The sequence below is a fragment of the Medicago sativa genome, chromosome 5 (genome assembly GCF_051527215.1).
Source record: "Medicago sativa cultivar Bolivia chromosome 5, Bolivia_mono, whole genome shotgun sequence".
In the NCBI taxonomy this organism is placed as follows: domain Eukaryota; kingdom Viridiplantae; phylum Streptophyta; class Magnoliopsida; order Fabales; family Fabaceae; genus Medicago; species Medicago sativa.
In genome coordinates this window covers 25,991,225-26,008,451 of record NC_140753.1, presented here as the reverse complement: position 1 = coordinate 26,008,451, position 17,227 = coordinate 25,991,225, and the positions used below count along the sequence as shown (strand labels likewise).

General features: G+C 34.0%; 1 protein-coding gene across 6 annotated transcripts; it reads right to left on the bottom strand.

Annotated features, from left to right (window-relative positions):
- Positions 1–6,665: 6,665 nt before the first annotated feature.
- On the bottom strand, positions 6,666–16,295 carry LOC146921359 (uncharacterized). Of its 6 annotated transcripts, XM_085714789.1 has the most exons (11): positions 15,920–16,295; positions 13,984–14,400; positions 13,617–13,694; positions 12,982–13,505; positions 10,915–11,523; positions 10,602–10,756; positions 8,934–9,106; positions 8,707–8,840; positions 8,241–8,572; positions 8,055–8,158; positions 6,666–7,347 (listed from the first exon to the last, which is right to left on the bottom strand). In XM_085714789.1, exons 2-11 carry the CDS (start codon positions 14,003–14,005, stop codon positions 7,277–7,279), a joined length of 2,202 nt encoding a protein of 733 aa, XP_085570915.1. In that variant the 5' UTR covers positions 14,006–14,400; positions 15,920–16,295; the 3' UTR covers positions 6,666–7,276. The 6 variants fall into 6 exon arrangements, with proteins under 6 accessions (XP_085570915.1, XP_085570914.1, XP_085570917.1 ...); XM_085714788.1 differs by lacking the exon at positions 13,984–14,400; XM_085714791.1 differs by lacking the exon at positions 13,984–14,400 and having other exon boundaries at positions 12,982–13,461.
- Between the last annotated feature and the right edge of the window lie 932 nt (positions 16,296–17,227).

The following is a 17,227-nucleotide window of genomic DNA, read 5'->3' as shown; positions in this document are numbered from 1 at the left end:
ACTTCCAATCTTTGTCAAAGAGGAGATCCAATTTTTCCTCAAGAAGCATAGTGTAGTTTTTCCTTAGGCGCCTCTGGAAGCTAGATTCGAATGGGGCACATCTGGGCCACCAAGAGAGGGAGACTTGGCAAGATCAATAACTTCTCTCATATATGTGGAAATATGTCTCAAAATTCTCTTCCAATACCATCACATTCCCATATTATTTCCATAAAATGCAGCAGTGTAGTTTATTTCATTAGGATGGACAAGAGGGCCAAATTGTTCTTCAAGATTAGCATACCCAGCAGCAGTGTAGTTTATTTGATGGAGGGGAGGGGCTCCAAGATAGATTCCCAAGTCATCATTTTGTTTTATGCAAAGAGTAGCTCTATCAAAGCAATATGAGAGAGATTAGGTTTGTTACCTCTTCTAAATTTCAAGGGGCGTCACCTATCTTGATCAACGAGGTCTTGAATGTTATTGTTTTAGCACCTATAAATGTTTAGTAATGGTGACAATGTCTTGGAATTTTCAATGAGTTGTTAGTCCCTTTTGTAGGGACCATAAATATATTTCAAGGTGCACTAAATTTTCATTAAATATTAATGTAGAATGAATTTACGATAACCATAAAATGTGTTGATTCCTATAAATAAGGATCTTTTGAGTTTAGTCCTTACTAACTTTTAAGAGCTGTTTTAGTCCCTGCAAAAATTTCTATATGCAACTTTATTATGATAAAACCAAATTTATTTAATTATTTTAAAATTTTTGAACAATTTTTGGCACACATGTTTAGAACAATATAAAAAGTTCCCGCACAAAAAAATAAGATCCAAATTTGTTTTCGAGATCCAAATTTTAGTTAGTTTAATTCATTTCAAGTTAAAAAAATTAAATTTTTGTAAATGAACTTTTTATAATGTTTTAAAAAAGTATGAAAAAAATCATTCAAAAATTTAGAAGTATAGAATTATTAGACAAGTTTAGTTTTATAAGGGATTGAGTGTGTGTTTGGTTCAGCTTTGAATATAATTGATTCTGACAGAATTGATTCTGATAGAATTGATTCTGACAGAATTGATTCTGAGAGAATTGATTTATGTTTGGATACAATTATGTAGAATTGATTAAATAAACTGATTTATGTTTGGATACAATTATGTAGAATTGCTTTTGAATGTATAATTACTAAAATAGACATAGCTAAAGGAGAATTGATAAAGAAGGATAATTGATAAAGGGCAATAAAGGAAAATAATAGGTTGTAATAATAAAATATAAAATTTACTGTTTAAAATTGATTCTAGAAAAGCTAGAAGCTAGGATTTGTAGCTTCAAGGATAATTGCTTTTGGGGGATAGAAGCAATTCTTAAAAGCTGAACCAAACACGTTGTTTTTGGCTAGAATTGCTTTTGGCACTGTAGAGAATTGCTTTTGGGTGGTAATAAGCTGAACCAAACAGGCCCTGAAACTAGGTGCAAACAAACTTCGTAGGGACTAAAAAAACACTATGAAAATAAAGTAAGGCTAAACATAAAAGGTCCCAACTTTGTAGGCATCAAAAACATATTTAACCCTTGATATTATAAGGCATACCAAAGATCTGAAAGATTCAAATAGAAAAATAAATATTTGTGAGATCACAACAAAAAAATAAATAAGTACATGCATAAAAAAAATACACAAACAAAAATTAACATAAATTTAATATAAAATTGTAATTAGCAAAAATTAAATTAATGATTATGTCAAAAAATTAATTTAATAAGAAAGATATATTAGATTAATAAATTTTAAATTACTAACTTCTAAATATCCTTAATATTAACTCTAAAAGTTGATCTAGTGGTAAAATGACATATCTTGGACATGGAGGTTTCAGGTTCAAGCCCCATCATTGATTTTGAAATGAGGTAAATGTAATTCCCTTTATAGGGGTTCTCTGAGCCCTAAAGTTTTCTCTACTTTGATTGAGACACTGATAAGTGCAAAATTTATGTATTTTTATATTGTTTTATCGGCACTTGTTGACTTGTTTTACATGTAACTTAAGGAATATGTGAATATTCTTAATTAGTGTAAATATGATTAAACTAACTTTTGAGAGTCATATTTCCTTACATTTTGTAACAAAGTGGAGCCCGCATGATAGCTTATCCCGGGAGGAAACTATGAATTTTGATATGTGACGATCTTCCAAACTTTTTTTTAAGCAAGCCAAAACGAATTATATTATCCGGGACAAAGTCTACTCTCTAGTACAAGGTGTGCAGAAAAAGCGGAGCAAGAGTACAATAACGAATTCTGAATTAAAAAGAGTCAACCAATCCTCAAACAAATCAGGGGTTTGCTGCCACCACATATTGTAACAAAAAAGAAAATAAACATTTTTAGCTTTCAGCCAGCATAATGTAGACATTTTAATTTTATCCAAAAGTTGCATAATTGATTTAACCTTATTGGAGAATAGCCTATTATTCTTTTCATTCCATAACACCCAAACCGTGCAAAGCCATATAAGTTGCAAAAAAGAACGACGAGATTTAACGTCACCTAAAGAGTACACAAACTGAGTAAAATGATCCATAATAAACCGGGGATCCACTGAATGCACATGAATCCATGATTTAACATGTTGTCAGAGAGCTCTAAAAATAGGACAATGGATGAAAAGATGGTGTGCTGATTCATAATGACCACATCCAAATACACACCATTAAGACTCATTTGGAATAATGTCGCGACGCACCAAGTTATCCTTTGTAGACAATTTGTTGCGTAAAAGACACCACACACAAATCAAAACCTTCAGAGGAACAAATTTATGCCAAACAGCCTCTGAATCTTTATCGTAGTTATGCATCTCCTGCCTCATAAGCATTTGATACACACCACGGACGGTATAACCATCACCCACTGAAGGACACCACTGCCAAACATCTGTTACATTATCCTGCAAATAAACGTTAGAAAGCAAAGACCCACACTCCCCCACTAAGTCCTCCTCCCAAGCTACCAAATGCCGCCTCCACCCCCAAGCTTCCCTTCCTTCACCCCAGCCTAAGGAAAACATCTATGCCACTATCATATCCTTATGAACAGATAAATCAGAAAAGACGCCTAAACCTTTCCCGGAAGGGAACCGCCCCCACTCAGCAATCGGTCCAAAAATAAGTAGTAAAACCATTACCAACCTTCCACTGAATACTTTAACTCCCTCCCTCTCCACCAATCCCCTCTCAGATTTTCACAATCTTCCTCCAATAGGCATAACCTTCCCTCCCCCCTTCTTTAATGTGTCCTCTCTCCTCGCCGTAACGACATAACAACACCTTAAACCACCCTCTCTATTCACTAGACACCTCCAACACCATTTGCATAAAAGTGCAACATTAAATTCCTTCAACCGCCAGACCCCCAAAACACCTAACTCCTTACTCGTGCAAATATAATTCCAATCAACCCAAGCAATTTTCTTATGGTCTTCACCCCCACCACAATTTTTTTTTTAATTAAAATAGATTCAATAGAGGAGATTATACATGCGGGAGATTTGAAGAAAGAAATGGCTCAGACAAGTAGAGAAGACAGGACAGACTGGAAGACAATTAAGCGACCACCAAAAGACAAATTTCTACTCTTCCATTCAAACAGTTTAGCCTTTATCTGATCGATAATTGGCTCCCAAAAAATCAAACGTCTAGCATCACCACCAATGGGGAGGCCCAGGTAAATAAATGGTATCGACCAATTTTACAAGACAAAATTGAGGCCGCCTCAAGCAACTAGGACTCGTTAACATTAATAAGACCAACATGCTCTTATGGAAGTTTACTTTCAGCCCCGACATAGCTTCAAAAAGGACGAGGACAACACTCAAGGCTCTAACATTTCCCCAACTCTTAACGCCTAACAATAACGTATCATCAACAAATTGCAGATGGCAAATGAATGTAGGAGTCTGCGCACCAACACTATACCGGTAAACAAATTTACTTCCGCCATCGGCGTCATCATAACGTTCAAACATTCCGCTGCCAGAAGGAAAAGAAAAGGTGAAAGCGGATCACCTTGTCTCAGCCCCCTCTTCAATTGAAATACATCTGTAGGACACCCATTAACCAAGACCGAAGCAGATGTTGATCTCACACATTATTTCATCCACTTCCACCACAAAGTTGGGAAAGCCATCCTACCCATAACATCATCCAAGTAACCCCAATCAAAGGTTCATTCCTAGGCTACTATTTCTCTAGAACCCGAATAGAAAGATGTGAGCATACACTGATTTGTTTGATCATGAGGAGAGTCTAGTGACCATCACATTAAATTTTAAAAATTATGCAAGTAATTGAACCATGAAGCACATATACTCTTTAAATTAGATGTGTTCCGGTATCGGATATGATTCCAGTATCTGACGTCGATATATATAATTACATTGAATTATGTTAATTTCTTAAATTATTATCGGTATCGATGTGTCCATGTATGTGTCGTGTCCATTATATGTGTCTGAGTCTATGCTTTAAAGTAATTAAACAACACAATTTAGCCCAAAACTTTAATGTATTAGATATATTAGTCATCTCAATTGTATGACGTTTTTTTTTCCTGTTTGGATGTGAGTAAGAGACTTTTTATTTATATTTAAGTCTCTTACTCACATCCAAACAAGAAAAAAAAATGTCGTGTTTCCATATTTACACGTGGTTTTTATGAAAACTGAGGTAAAGTAGTCTTCCATATTAAATCACTCAGAAAGCTATCATTCAACATGAAGGGGGTCAAGGGGATCTCTTGGGCCATTATCTTTTCAATTATTTTTTTAAATGACTAATGTTAGTAATTTAGTTCATAGAACGGTATTTTTTTTCTCCTTATTTCGAATTTAAATTTGAGACTTTCAACTCTTTTAACCCTTAGTTTAAATCGCTTGAATTAATGCTTCAACTGTACATGACCCTCTTGCAAATGTTTTACCATGAATGGGAAGGCCTAATTAAGCATTTCACTAAACAAATGTTCTAGGTCACACATAGTGAATGATCTATTAAGTCACCTAGGTTGCGTGGAACATTCTTGTCAATAGAAATAAGTCACCTAGGTCACGAGGAACATTCTTGTCAATAGAAATAGTAAGCTTATGGAACTCATGACCACATAATTAAGGGACGCGGTCACGATTTACCTACCAATAATGTCACACATCCATGAATTTGATTTTAATATTGAATATGATTGATGTTGTCACAATAATCCAGTACTTCTACAATTTAGATATGTCATTTATTCAAAAATAATAATCGATTTTCTCTGCAAAAAATCGATATGTTCGTAGTTTGGTTGTGCTCATCCCTTTGGTTTTACTCAAGTTCAAGTTGCTCCATTTAATTATTTTTAGCAAAATACTAACAAATGTTTTTAGGTTATCTTTTCGTAACATAAGGACAATTGTTAAAAAACTTAATATAGTAGTATTTCATTTAAAATTGTGAATTTAACTTTGAAAAACTTCTAAAAAGTCAACTTTCTCTTTAGGTTCCTTGCCCATTATTTTCAAATAATTTCACAACAAATTTGTCAACCGATTGCTATGCATGCAACGTGCTTCACCCAAAACAAGGCAAGCCGTGTATGTTGCTTTCCGATTCAGCTCTCTTACTCCTTGCATTTCACAGTATAAATAATCATCTTGGTAAAAAAAATTGGCTAACTTAATATACCCATTGAGAACATGAGACAAATGGAGTATCAGAGAATAGTTGCTCACTTGTAAGTTGTAGTACTACCTCCTTTCCTTTTTAATTGTCACATTTTGACGTTTTACACAAACCAAGATAATCAATAAATGTTGCTACTTTTGATACAATAATTTCAATATTTACTATAATAACCTTATTTATTTAATATCTCATTACATAGTATATTTTTCTCTCCACAATAATAAATAAGGGTACAACAACAAAAACAACAACAACCAAGCCTTATCCCACTAAGTGGGGTCGGCTACATGGATCAAATGACGCCATAATGTTCTATCAAAAACCATATTTGGATAGCGGCCCTTGCTCATTTGACACTGTACTCGAGTTATACAACGCGTTGCTCGAGTACAGTGAACTATGTAAAGTGACACTTAAATAGGAACAAAAAAATTCTCCAAAAGTGACACTTAAAAAGGAACGGAGAGAGTACATATTTGTGCCTAAATACAAGAATGTACTAAATTTCAGCTTTGGAATATTGTACTAGCAACTTCCAACAGCTGTGTCTTGGAAATTGGGAACCAATGCTTAAAAATATCATCATCATAAATTCCATTGGTCATTTTAACCTAGCCTATCGCTGAATTCCACTTTAGTTCAGTATCTGCTTTAAAGATTTTTTTCTTCTTTTGACAGAGTATATTTGCTTAAAGGTAAATATTGGAAATCACAGGTACACAGGAAGCAGGATATCTTTAGATGGACAGGCGTGAAGGAAAGGGAAAGAAAGATTTTGGTAGTCTAAATTATGGAGTTGTACAAGTAATCTTTTATGTTGTTCTTTTCATTTTAAACGTGTTTACAAGTATGAGACGAGTATTGTATTTGGTGTGAAACAGATAATACAAATTAGTGATATAAGAGAGATAATATGTGTAAAAGAAAATATAAAAAGAAAAAAAAAAGAAAAGGACGAAAAAACAATTCACTTACAATTATAAATTTTGTACAAAAGATAGCATTATGCTTTTTATGTACTATCCAACATTTTCTCTAGAAGAACGTTACTTTTTCTCTTCATTCAAATTTGAAGTATTTAACCATCCTTCTTTTTCTTTTATTTCTCTGTCCAACCATAAATTATAAAATGTGAAAAACTTGGTCAGTCGGCAAGCACTCAGTTGCAGCTCTCCAGTGTAATGCATCAAGAGGCACTCACTTTTTCCAGTTAGAAGAGTCAAAATAATTCACATACAAATATAACATTATTCCCCTTAAAAAAGGTGGGTGGGGTAGTAAGAAGTCACTACTTAAGCTAGTGTGATATCATGGTCAACACAAATTGGAAATGCCAACTTCATCACAATTCCATACCAAGTGACTTACGGTTTCCCGATGACATTAAGTTGCAAGAGCACCTTTAAAGTTCAGGAAAACAAATACTCATTTTTTTTTTCCAAGCAAATCCACCTAGAGTAGGTTCCATAAACAATTCTGAAATGACTTGAACCAACGCATACATTTTTATTTACAGTGCACCAGAGAAAATGCAGAAGGAAAAGCGAACAGTTAATCGTCCGTTCTACATAATCCCCTTGCACATGCCGGAAGTTGAATTTATCTTCAGGGAGGATTCAGGGATATAGGCAACACCTGTTACACCAAGATATAAATATGTGAGGACCCAAGCTAATTTGCATTTTGCATCAAGATTTGCAGTTGACCATTTACAGAAAAGAAAAACTCTTTTCAATGATGACAAATGAAACAGAATGCACAACATAATGTTCTCAATTATATGCTTCCCATTTATTGGTGGTACACATAACACATGTTGGAAGGAACCTATGCTCGTCATGTGTATATATCTAAAGGGATGAGTGTGGAAACAAAAGACCAGATCCAGGCAGCACTATGAACTAAATTGCCACTTGTTTGAGTGGCCTCAGAACTAGGGAAAGCAAACAGAAGACCTTATAAATGAATTGACTTGAAGTCTGTTTGTTATAAATCATTTGACAAAATATTTAACTAATTTTTTTTTTTTTTATGGATTTTGACTGTGTTGGTTAAACTTTAGTAAAACAATAATCGTGAATTTTTTTTGTTAAATTGAGAACCTATTTTTTGTTGAAGAAACAATTTAATTTTAAAAGTACAATAGATGGGAGAAATGATTAAAAAAGAAGTCCTATACTTCAGTACACTTTATTGTTCTGCCGACAGAGTGACACTTCAAAATAACTATGCAATTGTTGAAGTAACAGATCTTTAGGCAAAAGATCATCTATTTATTTGGCAAGATGCTCAAACATGCAGTTAAGAAGAAAAATTTGGCTAAAACGAACAGTGATCATTACCCTTTTCCTTGACATCGATTTGCAGAGAGTCCAATGTAATTATGCCATCAGTCAATGGAAGTAGTTCAAGCTTGACAGTGACTACGGATTTGGATGGAATACATCTGATTTGAGAAACAGATGGTTTTAAATTAATCAGATCAGTTAAACAGTTCATAGAATTAAAAATTAGATTTTATATATTACCCAAGTGGAACTCTGCTTTGCAACCATAGATGTGTACAACTGATACCGGAACTGGGAATGACATCATCACTCAAAGAAACTTCCTGAGCTTTGCCATCGTAACTTTGTTCCACCTTTTTTTTAATAATAGAATTGAAGCCCCTTTTCCATTTGGAACCAATACTTCTTTCACCATTTACTCTCGCTAAAAACTCTGCGAAACCAACAAAAGGACTCTTTGGAGTTGTCGGTGAATTCAGGGAAACCACTGAAGGGGAAGTAAACGAAGCTGGAGCTAGCACTGTCAAAGTTAGATCTTCAGATGTCAAATTTGAAGCTTGAAGAGTTAAGATCTGATCAAATTGAATCAATGAAGTTAAACTAATAATGATTGCTGGTAAAGTATAAAAGTAATTGTAACTTCAGTTGGGCCATAATCAAACCAAAATAAATGAGCTCAACAGACAAGAGTTAAACATATATTAACCTGCACGGGAAGTTGGTAAGTTTTATCATAAGCTCCATGAGATTTTCCTGACATCTGAGATGCAATAGAGATCATGATATCCCTCGAGCTTCGTGGTCGCCAGCTAGTTGGTTGCTTAAAGAACAACCTTGAAGCTAGATTAATTGAAAAAATCACAGGAAAACAACTAATTAACACCTTAATTTCACTAGATAGCACAACAACAAAACAAGGAGGCAAAAGCTTACATGTATAATTGCATCGACATGACACCATAATTGCATACTGATCATGACTTAATTTTGATATTTTATTTCCATATGGTAGCTTTGACAAACGGGAACTTCTATCATGCTGAGCCTTGAGACTCTTCAACTTAGAAGTTTCTGCTTTAAGAATAAAAGAATGTTCTTCGCCTCGCCTGTAAGCAGAGATAACTAATTAAGATATAGAAGATTAGAGCTAATAACATAAACGAAATTATTACTTTACTAGCACAGTTACTTCTCCCCTTATTTCCTAACATCTAATCAGATTGATTTCAATACAAAATTTACAAACATTGCCTTCACTTTATATGAGCTGATAATAATCTGTCGAAAACATCATAACAGTATGGTTGGCCTATTCCATTGAATCTTGATTGCATTAATCCAACTAACGCATCCACTTAAACGCTGATATGGTAGAGTAGGAATAGCAAGTAAAGCAATTTTGAGGTATCATTACAACTACAATATAGAGTAGTATACTTTTATAAACCACCAGCCAATGAGAGTAGATGCAGCATCATCATAGGCCTCACTTATAAGTTTTTCACAACTTTTACCTTTAAACCTATAAAAATCCGCAGTAATATTATCACATATCCTCAAATCTTTCAGATTAACTTAATCTCTTCAAACCACAATTTATCTATATCTTCAAAGTTCGTTACTTTTTCCATCAAGAGAAGTACTAGGAGCACTATCTTTCCAACACTTTCTCTAACACTCACTCTCTTATTGGGTAAAATCAATGTGAGTTCACCAATTTTATGTGGGCCCCACGTCCGAAGAGTGGGGCCCGCGTTAATTGTACTCAATAAGAGGGTGGGTGTCGGAAAGAGGGTGTTTCTAGCACTCCTCATAACCATAAATCCTGCCACACTAAAAACAAAATGAGAGAGATTGGAACAGATAGTTCGGTCAACCTCTTGGTGAGTTGAAGAATAGAGCATCTAGGAGGAGTTTGGCTTTGATCCATTTACTTTGCTTCATAGTTTAGCTTCTTCAAAAAAAAAAAAAAAAAAAAAACAACCCTTACTGCCCAAATCCACCCCTCTTTCCTTATTTGACTTTTAACATCCAAAATCCCCTTTCTTTTCTTCCCCTCTGTTCAATAATTATTCCAGTTCTTCTCAAAACAACAACCAGTTTTTCATCAAAATTAACAAAAACATCAGTTGAGCCATGAAAGCTTTCAAACAGCTAGTTTACTAAAGTCGAGAAAAAGCAGAACTAGATAAGTGTTCAATTCAAGAATAATCACTTTAATCTCTAAAAATTGACAGAAATGATTTTACAATTTTCCACCAAATGGTTGTATATTAACATAAAAAACTAATTTTTCAGCCTTGAAAAATGGAAGCTAATGAGTACATAAATCTCTTTGGGTAGACCTATATTTTGCAGCATGAATATTTTTGGTTTTCTCAAGTTCATATTGAACTCATATGGTCATGTAGTTGTATAGCTTACTTTTCATCATGAAACACCCTTTACTCTCTTTTGCAGGGTTTGTGTTTGGGGGTGTCCCTCGGCACATGCATATGCAATTGAGTAGCCAGGAATGTAGAATAGCATGATATATACTTACATTCAGAAAGATCATAAACACTGTTAGTTATCTGATAATATATTTATTCAGGAAATAACCTGAGGGCTAGATTTGGTAAAGAATGATCATTTCCAGCTTCAACGCATGAAATTGGCAATGACGACACTTCTCCATTCTTTGTAGACTCCTCGAAAATAATATTTATGGCATCTATAAATATCACAATATCTGGAGCATGGACAGGAGCTACATTCTGGAGAACAAATCGAAAATTATTGATAAAGAAGAACAAGGAAACAAGTGATAGTACAAAGGCACAAAAGAGAAGCATAATATAATTATAACATATAGTATAAAAAAAATTAAAAATCATTAGTCAGATAATTTGATCTGTTAAGTCATAGTTCAAACCTTTATCTGAACAGAAAGAAGATCCTCGGAATTAAAGTCAGCAGCATAAGAATGAATCTCAACAGGTTGAATTATTTCAAGTTTCCTTCTCCACCTTCTACCAGGTATATAGACACCTTCTAATCCACAACAAACAGAAAACCTGTCTCGCTCCAATGAGACACCTCGAAAAGATAGAAGCTCTTCCTTCCCAGTTTTTTTCCAAAAAACTTTTTGAGATGAAATTTGATCCCAATCCTCATGGTCAAAGTTTGGCTTAGAACTAGCTGCTTTAACGGGAGCACTGGGTGTGATTGTAGTATGGGGTAATGATGACATGGAGTAACTTCTGAAATTGCCAAAAGAGAATAACTGAGAGCCAGTTGATGCTACAAAGTTGGACCTATTAGAATTGCTATCTAGTCCTGAATTTGAAGTTAAATGATGAGGCCTCCCATTTTCCAATGGAAGCATCCAATTTAACAGCTCTGCATATGGATCTTGATCGGTACAAACTTCATCCACCTGACTGTCATCAGACAGCATTCTCTCCCGGCCCTTTTCAAATTGGAGAATTTCTATACAAGGGTCTTTGAGAAAACTTACACCAACATTCGCTTGTAAAAGAACCTGCATCCTTGCAAGCAGGAAAGAATAATTAGATTAGAACTCAGTAATTGACATTACTCAATCATTAATAAGAAGGTTCTGCATATTGAAGGATAAAACACCTAAGAGCCAAGATGTAGTCATATAAAAAGCATTTCCTGATCAACTAAGATTTACCAGGGAACTTTCATGAATGTTATCAGCGGAATTAAAGAAGCAGTGCAAACACCACTAGAAGAATATAAAATTTAACAAATACACAAGTTCAATAAAAAGAAGATACCAAGGTTGCATGCGAAAGAGAAGTCTGAAGAAACGAACTCCTCAGTCTAAAATATATGATCTAGAAAAGCCATTCATGATCATGTAATTATATTAAAAAATATACTACCCAATCGCAGGCCCAATTATCATAAAATAAATTTTATGCTTGAAACTGCACCAGATAAAATTATTATAATGTTGATACGGCTGTTGCATAGTGAATCAAAGCATAGCATACAATAAAGTCATCAAATAATCTCATCTAGATGCACTAAACGTTACAGATTTACTCAAAGATTCACCACGAGTATCACTAACATTAACAAGATGAACGAGAGAATTGAATTGTAAAATCCCAAGGGTGTGTTTGTTTCGAGGCAAGCAATTACATTCCTTGGAAAGACATTCTTAGGAATGTCATTCCTCCTACCCATGTGTTTGGTAAAAATTTAGATTTCCTTGGAATGTTTTAGAAATTAATTAATTAAAAAATAAAAATGGAAATAAATGTTAGTGGTAGTGAGAATTTATAGCAAGTTGAGTTTTATTCCCATGGGAATGTTAGATTCCCATCCTTTAAGCATGGGAATAACAGTAGAAGAAATCATGTGTAAATAACATTCCTGGGAACAAATTTTCAAAACTGCATTTCCAATCTCACATTCCCGGGAATCATATTACAAACCTTGAAACAAACACACCCCAAGTCTTGGTCCACTAAAAGCTACTTTTACATAAGGACAAAGTACGAATGGGAATATATTTTTTATGGAAAAAAGGAACTTTCATTACAAAGAAGAGGAAATATACAACTAGTGTAAGGACAAGATGTCTTCCAAAAGAAAAACTATAAAAACATGTAAGAAACAATGCTGTGTAATCTCTCTGCGTGTCAGTACGAGCAAACCCTTTAAAATAAGTATGAGCTGAGCACCAAAGAAAGGCCATAAACCTAATAATATCCAGTAACAAGTTTAGTAGCAACCCACTAGATACAAGACAGAGGAAGATAATGCCTTTGGAAATGGAATTAAAATGTGGGCTCTAGGTAGAGATCCTCCTCAAAAGGACATCGTGTCTATCTCAAAATTCACTACAAAGAGTATGCCATCTGACAATGAATTTTAAGATAGCAAACAGTTTTTTTTGTCTCACTACCAACTTCAGAGCAATTAGATTCATGTGCATAGTTTCCAAAAGTTTTATGGTACATACCACTATGTCTCCATTCTGTAAAGCAAAACACTTGACAAAATTTCTCGCCGTTCCACCACAAGTAGTTGCATCAAAATTTCCTCTATCAATAACTGCACCAGTAGAAGGGAATGCCGTCTCCTTAGTTTTAATTATTGAGACCTTTTGACTATTTGCTTCAGAAGAAATGAAATTTTTTTCTAAAGAGTTTCTTTTGGACCAAAGGGGCTCGTTGGACTCGGATATCCTCACAAAGAAGTGGGAATTTTCAAATTTTTGCAACAACAGAGCAGTTTGTCTTTTGTGAACCTCCCTGTGACGAAGGGAGTCGCCATAAAAAATATCTGCCGGCTGCTCTTCACCACTGGTACTCGGTTCCCCTTCTTCAGAGACTAAATTGAGTCTGTTTTCAATGCTTCCACTTTCTTTCTCGTGGCTGTGATCTATGCCATTCTTACTTGTCGTTGCAGCAACTTCAAATGGTGCAGTAAACAGTGTGTCCTGCTTACATGCAGACAAGCATGCCAAGATATGAACTTGTTCACCTGAATTATGGGTATAAATTAGGTCTGCTCAACTTTTTGTGGAAGCCAGCTGACCAAATGACATATGCCAAACTGAGATTAGCATATTTAAATAATGAAACAAACTAATACCCGGAAAAAGAAAGGAACGATCAAGAGAGCGCAGTGACTGTATATCTGGTACATGGTCCCAGTTTTCAGGAAGTTCCTCTACAAAATAGAATAATATGTATCGCGTTATATTATATATGCAGAGAAACCAGGCCCAAAACAATAGCATCACCTAATAGAGTTCTCTGAAAATAAAATGATTTGCTTAATTCTACAATTGAACTAAATGCCAACAACAATCATGCCATGATATAATTTCATTCCTGTATAAAGCATATAACAATCAAAATTAACAAGTTGCCTCTAGAGCTAGAAGAGAAAAAGACAATCAAAACAAGCTAACTTTCTACAACTGCTACTATTGAAAAATTCAACATATATATTATACCGCATCTGGCTATCAATTCCATTCCCCATTTATCAAGTGCTTGCACTTGCACTTGCACTAGAAAGACTCATCGAAAAGGAGAGGGGGATCCTATCACAGTGCTTCTTTCACTTTATGCACAATTTCACAGAAAAACATATTATAAATGTTTTCTTCTTCTACACATTGATGAGCAGCAGCAAGTAGAAATAACATCTTCAAAGTTCAAACATAAGCCTTTTACAGTGCAGGCAATCCTTTTAGAGGAGTTGTTAGACACTAAACGTACGTGTTTCTCCTGATGATGATTCGAAACAAAGTTCCCCACGTTATGGAGAACTAGTTTCTTTCGCTAGACATAACCACTGTTGGTTCCCACACAAAGCTTTTCACTGAAGCCGATATCATGTTTATAGCATTTGCAACCCTTATCAACCACTACATTGCAATTAAAGATTAAGCATTTACAATAAGATCACATCAAGTCGTTAACATGCAAGAGAACAACAATTTCCTCCCAGTTTCTACCAACAACCATGACAATAATTTCTTCTCACCATTCAAAATGCTCAAATATAAAATATCGTTAAAAAGCACAATAAACAAAAAGAAAAAAGCGTCATTTCCAACAACATGGACAATTTGACATGAGTAATTCACTTTAAAGAGTAAAGTATGTAGTCTGGCCAATTGATGAATAGATCAACTTTTGATTATTACGAGCAAATCAGATGCATAATGACTCAAGCTCACGCGCATAATAATGTAGTCTGGCCAATTGACGAATAAATCAACTTTTGATTATTACGAGCAAATCAGATGCATAATGACTCAAGCTCACGCGCATAATAAATCATAGAAGTTCCAAATTTTCAATGGTTGATTTATTCATCAATGTTTAATAACATCACAATTCACTATTAAATTACTCAGTAAGCTAAATCCTTCAAACACAAATTAATCCTAACAAGAAATGCCACGTCAGACGTCACGTCCGAACTCAATAACCAAGACAAAAATTCTAGGTTTAAATATGATTTTAGTCCTCGCATTTATAGTGCTTTTTAATTTTCGTCTCTCTATGTTTTTTGTTTTCGTCTCCAAATATGGTTTTTGATAGAACACTATGGCGTCATTTGATCCATGTAGCCGACCCCACGTAGTGGGATAAGGCTTGGTTGTTGTTGTTGTTGTAAGTTTTTTGTTTGACTTCAGCCCATTAAAATTTAAAAATATCTGCTTTAGTCCCTGTCGTCAGCTTATTCGGACACATGGCGTGATTTCATTGAGTCACGTATGACATCAAGGACTAAAAGCAACTGGGTTAGAGAGGGTCTGTTTTGCAAGCCACATATTTGAGCTTATAGCTTATGTTATAAGCTCATTTGACTAAAAAATACTCGTTTGGTATTCGTCACTTTATCACGAACTTGTAACTTATTTTTATAGCTTTATAGCGTTTTTTATAAGATAATTCAAGTAGCTTATGTTTTATCATTTTTATCCTAATTTTACACTTGTAGCCTTAATTGAGAAAAAATTAAATATTAATTAAATATATCATATTTTTTACCAAACTGAGTCTGAATTTGTATCCAAACCAACCGAAAAACTGTATAATTGCATAATTGGAATGATGAAATCATATTTAGGGCCCGTTTGGATTGAGCTTATGCAAGACAGCTTATGCAAATAAATAAGTTTTTATTTAGGGCACTAGTTAACATTTCCCTTTTATTTATTATTCATGAGCTTGTTAAGGTAGTTAATGAAAAAATAAGATAAAGTTTTCGTTAGTGAGAAGTTATGAATTAATATAAAAGCTTATTTATTTGCATAAGCTATTTTTCATAAGCTCAATCCAAATGGGGCATTAAACCAAAATCATATTGGACAGAGGAATAATAAATCAAAATAGTAACAAACATGAAAATGATTAATGAAGGCAAAAACATACTGCATGGAATGGTGATCCATCCGTCATCTTCATCAACATCAACATGCTTATCAACAACAGCAATGTCCGGCAAATCACGATTCTTGGAATTCAATTCAACATTCGAGTCGTACCTCGAAGGATAAGGAACATCGGATTTATGAGCCTCGTAAGAAGATCCTGCGGATGCTGATCTTTGATGAGTATCGACACGAGGTTCTGGAATCTGTGATCGTTCTGAATACACGCTCGTTGTAGAACGAATCAAGAAATTCATTGCGAAAATGAATGAAATTTTTCTGCAAAATTGAAGGATTCGATTTCAGTGAAATTGGAAGTAACGGAAATTGAATTAGTGATTATAAGGTTATCTGATGAATGTAATGTAGGTGTAATTGATTTCGATTAGTGAGGATAATCTCTTCTTTATCTTGTTTTCGTATTCCTTCGCCTCAATTGCATTTTTTCCAAAATCTTTTTTTTTTTTTGTTAATACTAATTTTGACAATCCATAAGGTATAGTTTTATTTTTTTGGCAGGATATTTTGTGTGTCAATAGTAAAATTGATAAGTCTTCAGGTTCTAGCTCGTTCGACTTATTCAAAAAAAATCTAACAAAAAAAATGTTGAAATTGATATGATCGTGGTTCAAACTACAATATGAAAGTTTCTAATGATTATTGTCATTTCATCCATCTATAAAAATATATCATTTATTATTGATTTGGTCCCTGCAAATATTTTTATAGTTTTTGGTCCCTGCAAAAATAGGCAAGTTTTGGTTTTAGTCCCTGCAAAAATTATTTTTATAGTTTTTGGTCCCTGCAAAATTTTTGTTTTTGGAAATAGTCCCTAACCCCAATTATGTGATGATTTGTCACTTTTGTGCATATGTGGTATATGTGCTTACTTAATAAAAAGAATATTATTTTTTATAATTTATATAACAATAATTATTTTTTTATTAAAAAATGATAATAAAACAGATACAATAATTATTTTTTTATTTATAAAAGTGACAAATCATCACATAACTGGGGTCAGAGGCTATTTCCAAAAACAAAAATTTTTGCAGGGGCCAAAAACTATAAAAAAAAATTGCAGGGACTAAAACCAAAACTGACCTATTTTTGCAGGGACTAAAAACTATAAAAAAAAATTGCAGGGGTTAAAACCAAAACTGACCTATTTTGCAGGGACCAATACCATATTTTAGCCAAATCATATATATATTTGGATCCTCTAACTTTCATTCCTACGTCTTTCTCTCTATATCTTTTTTGATTTGATTTATCACGTTCACACATTTTTTTCCCTCCATTTTTAATA

Bases quoted from the DNA above. Each gene is read 5' to 3' on its own strand.
- LOC146921359 (XM_085714788.1), bottom strand. From the start codon at position 16,175: ATGAATTTCTTGATTCGTTCTACAACGAGCGTGTATTCAGAACGATCA. The intron at 13,695-15,919 runs GTATGTTTTTGC...TCTATTTTGTAG, and splicing joins ATGGATCACCATTCCATGCA to AGGAACTTCCTGAAAACTGG. The intron at 9,107-10,601 runs GTTATTTCCTGA...CTCTGCTTACAG, and splicing joins TTACCAAATCTAGCCCTCAG to GCGAGGCGAAGAACATTCTT.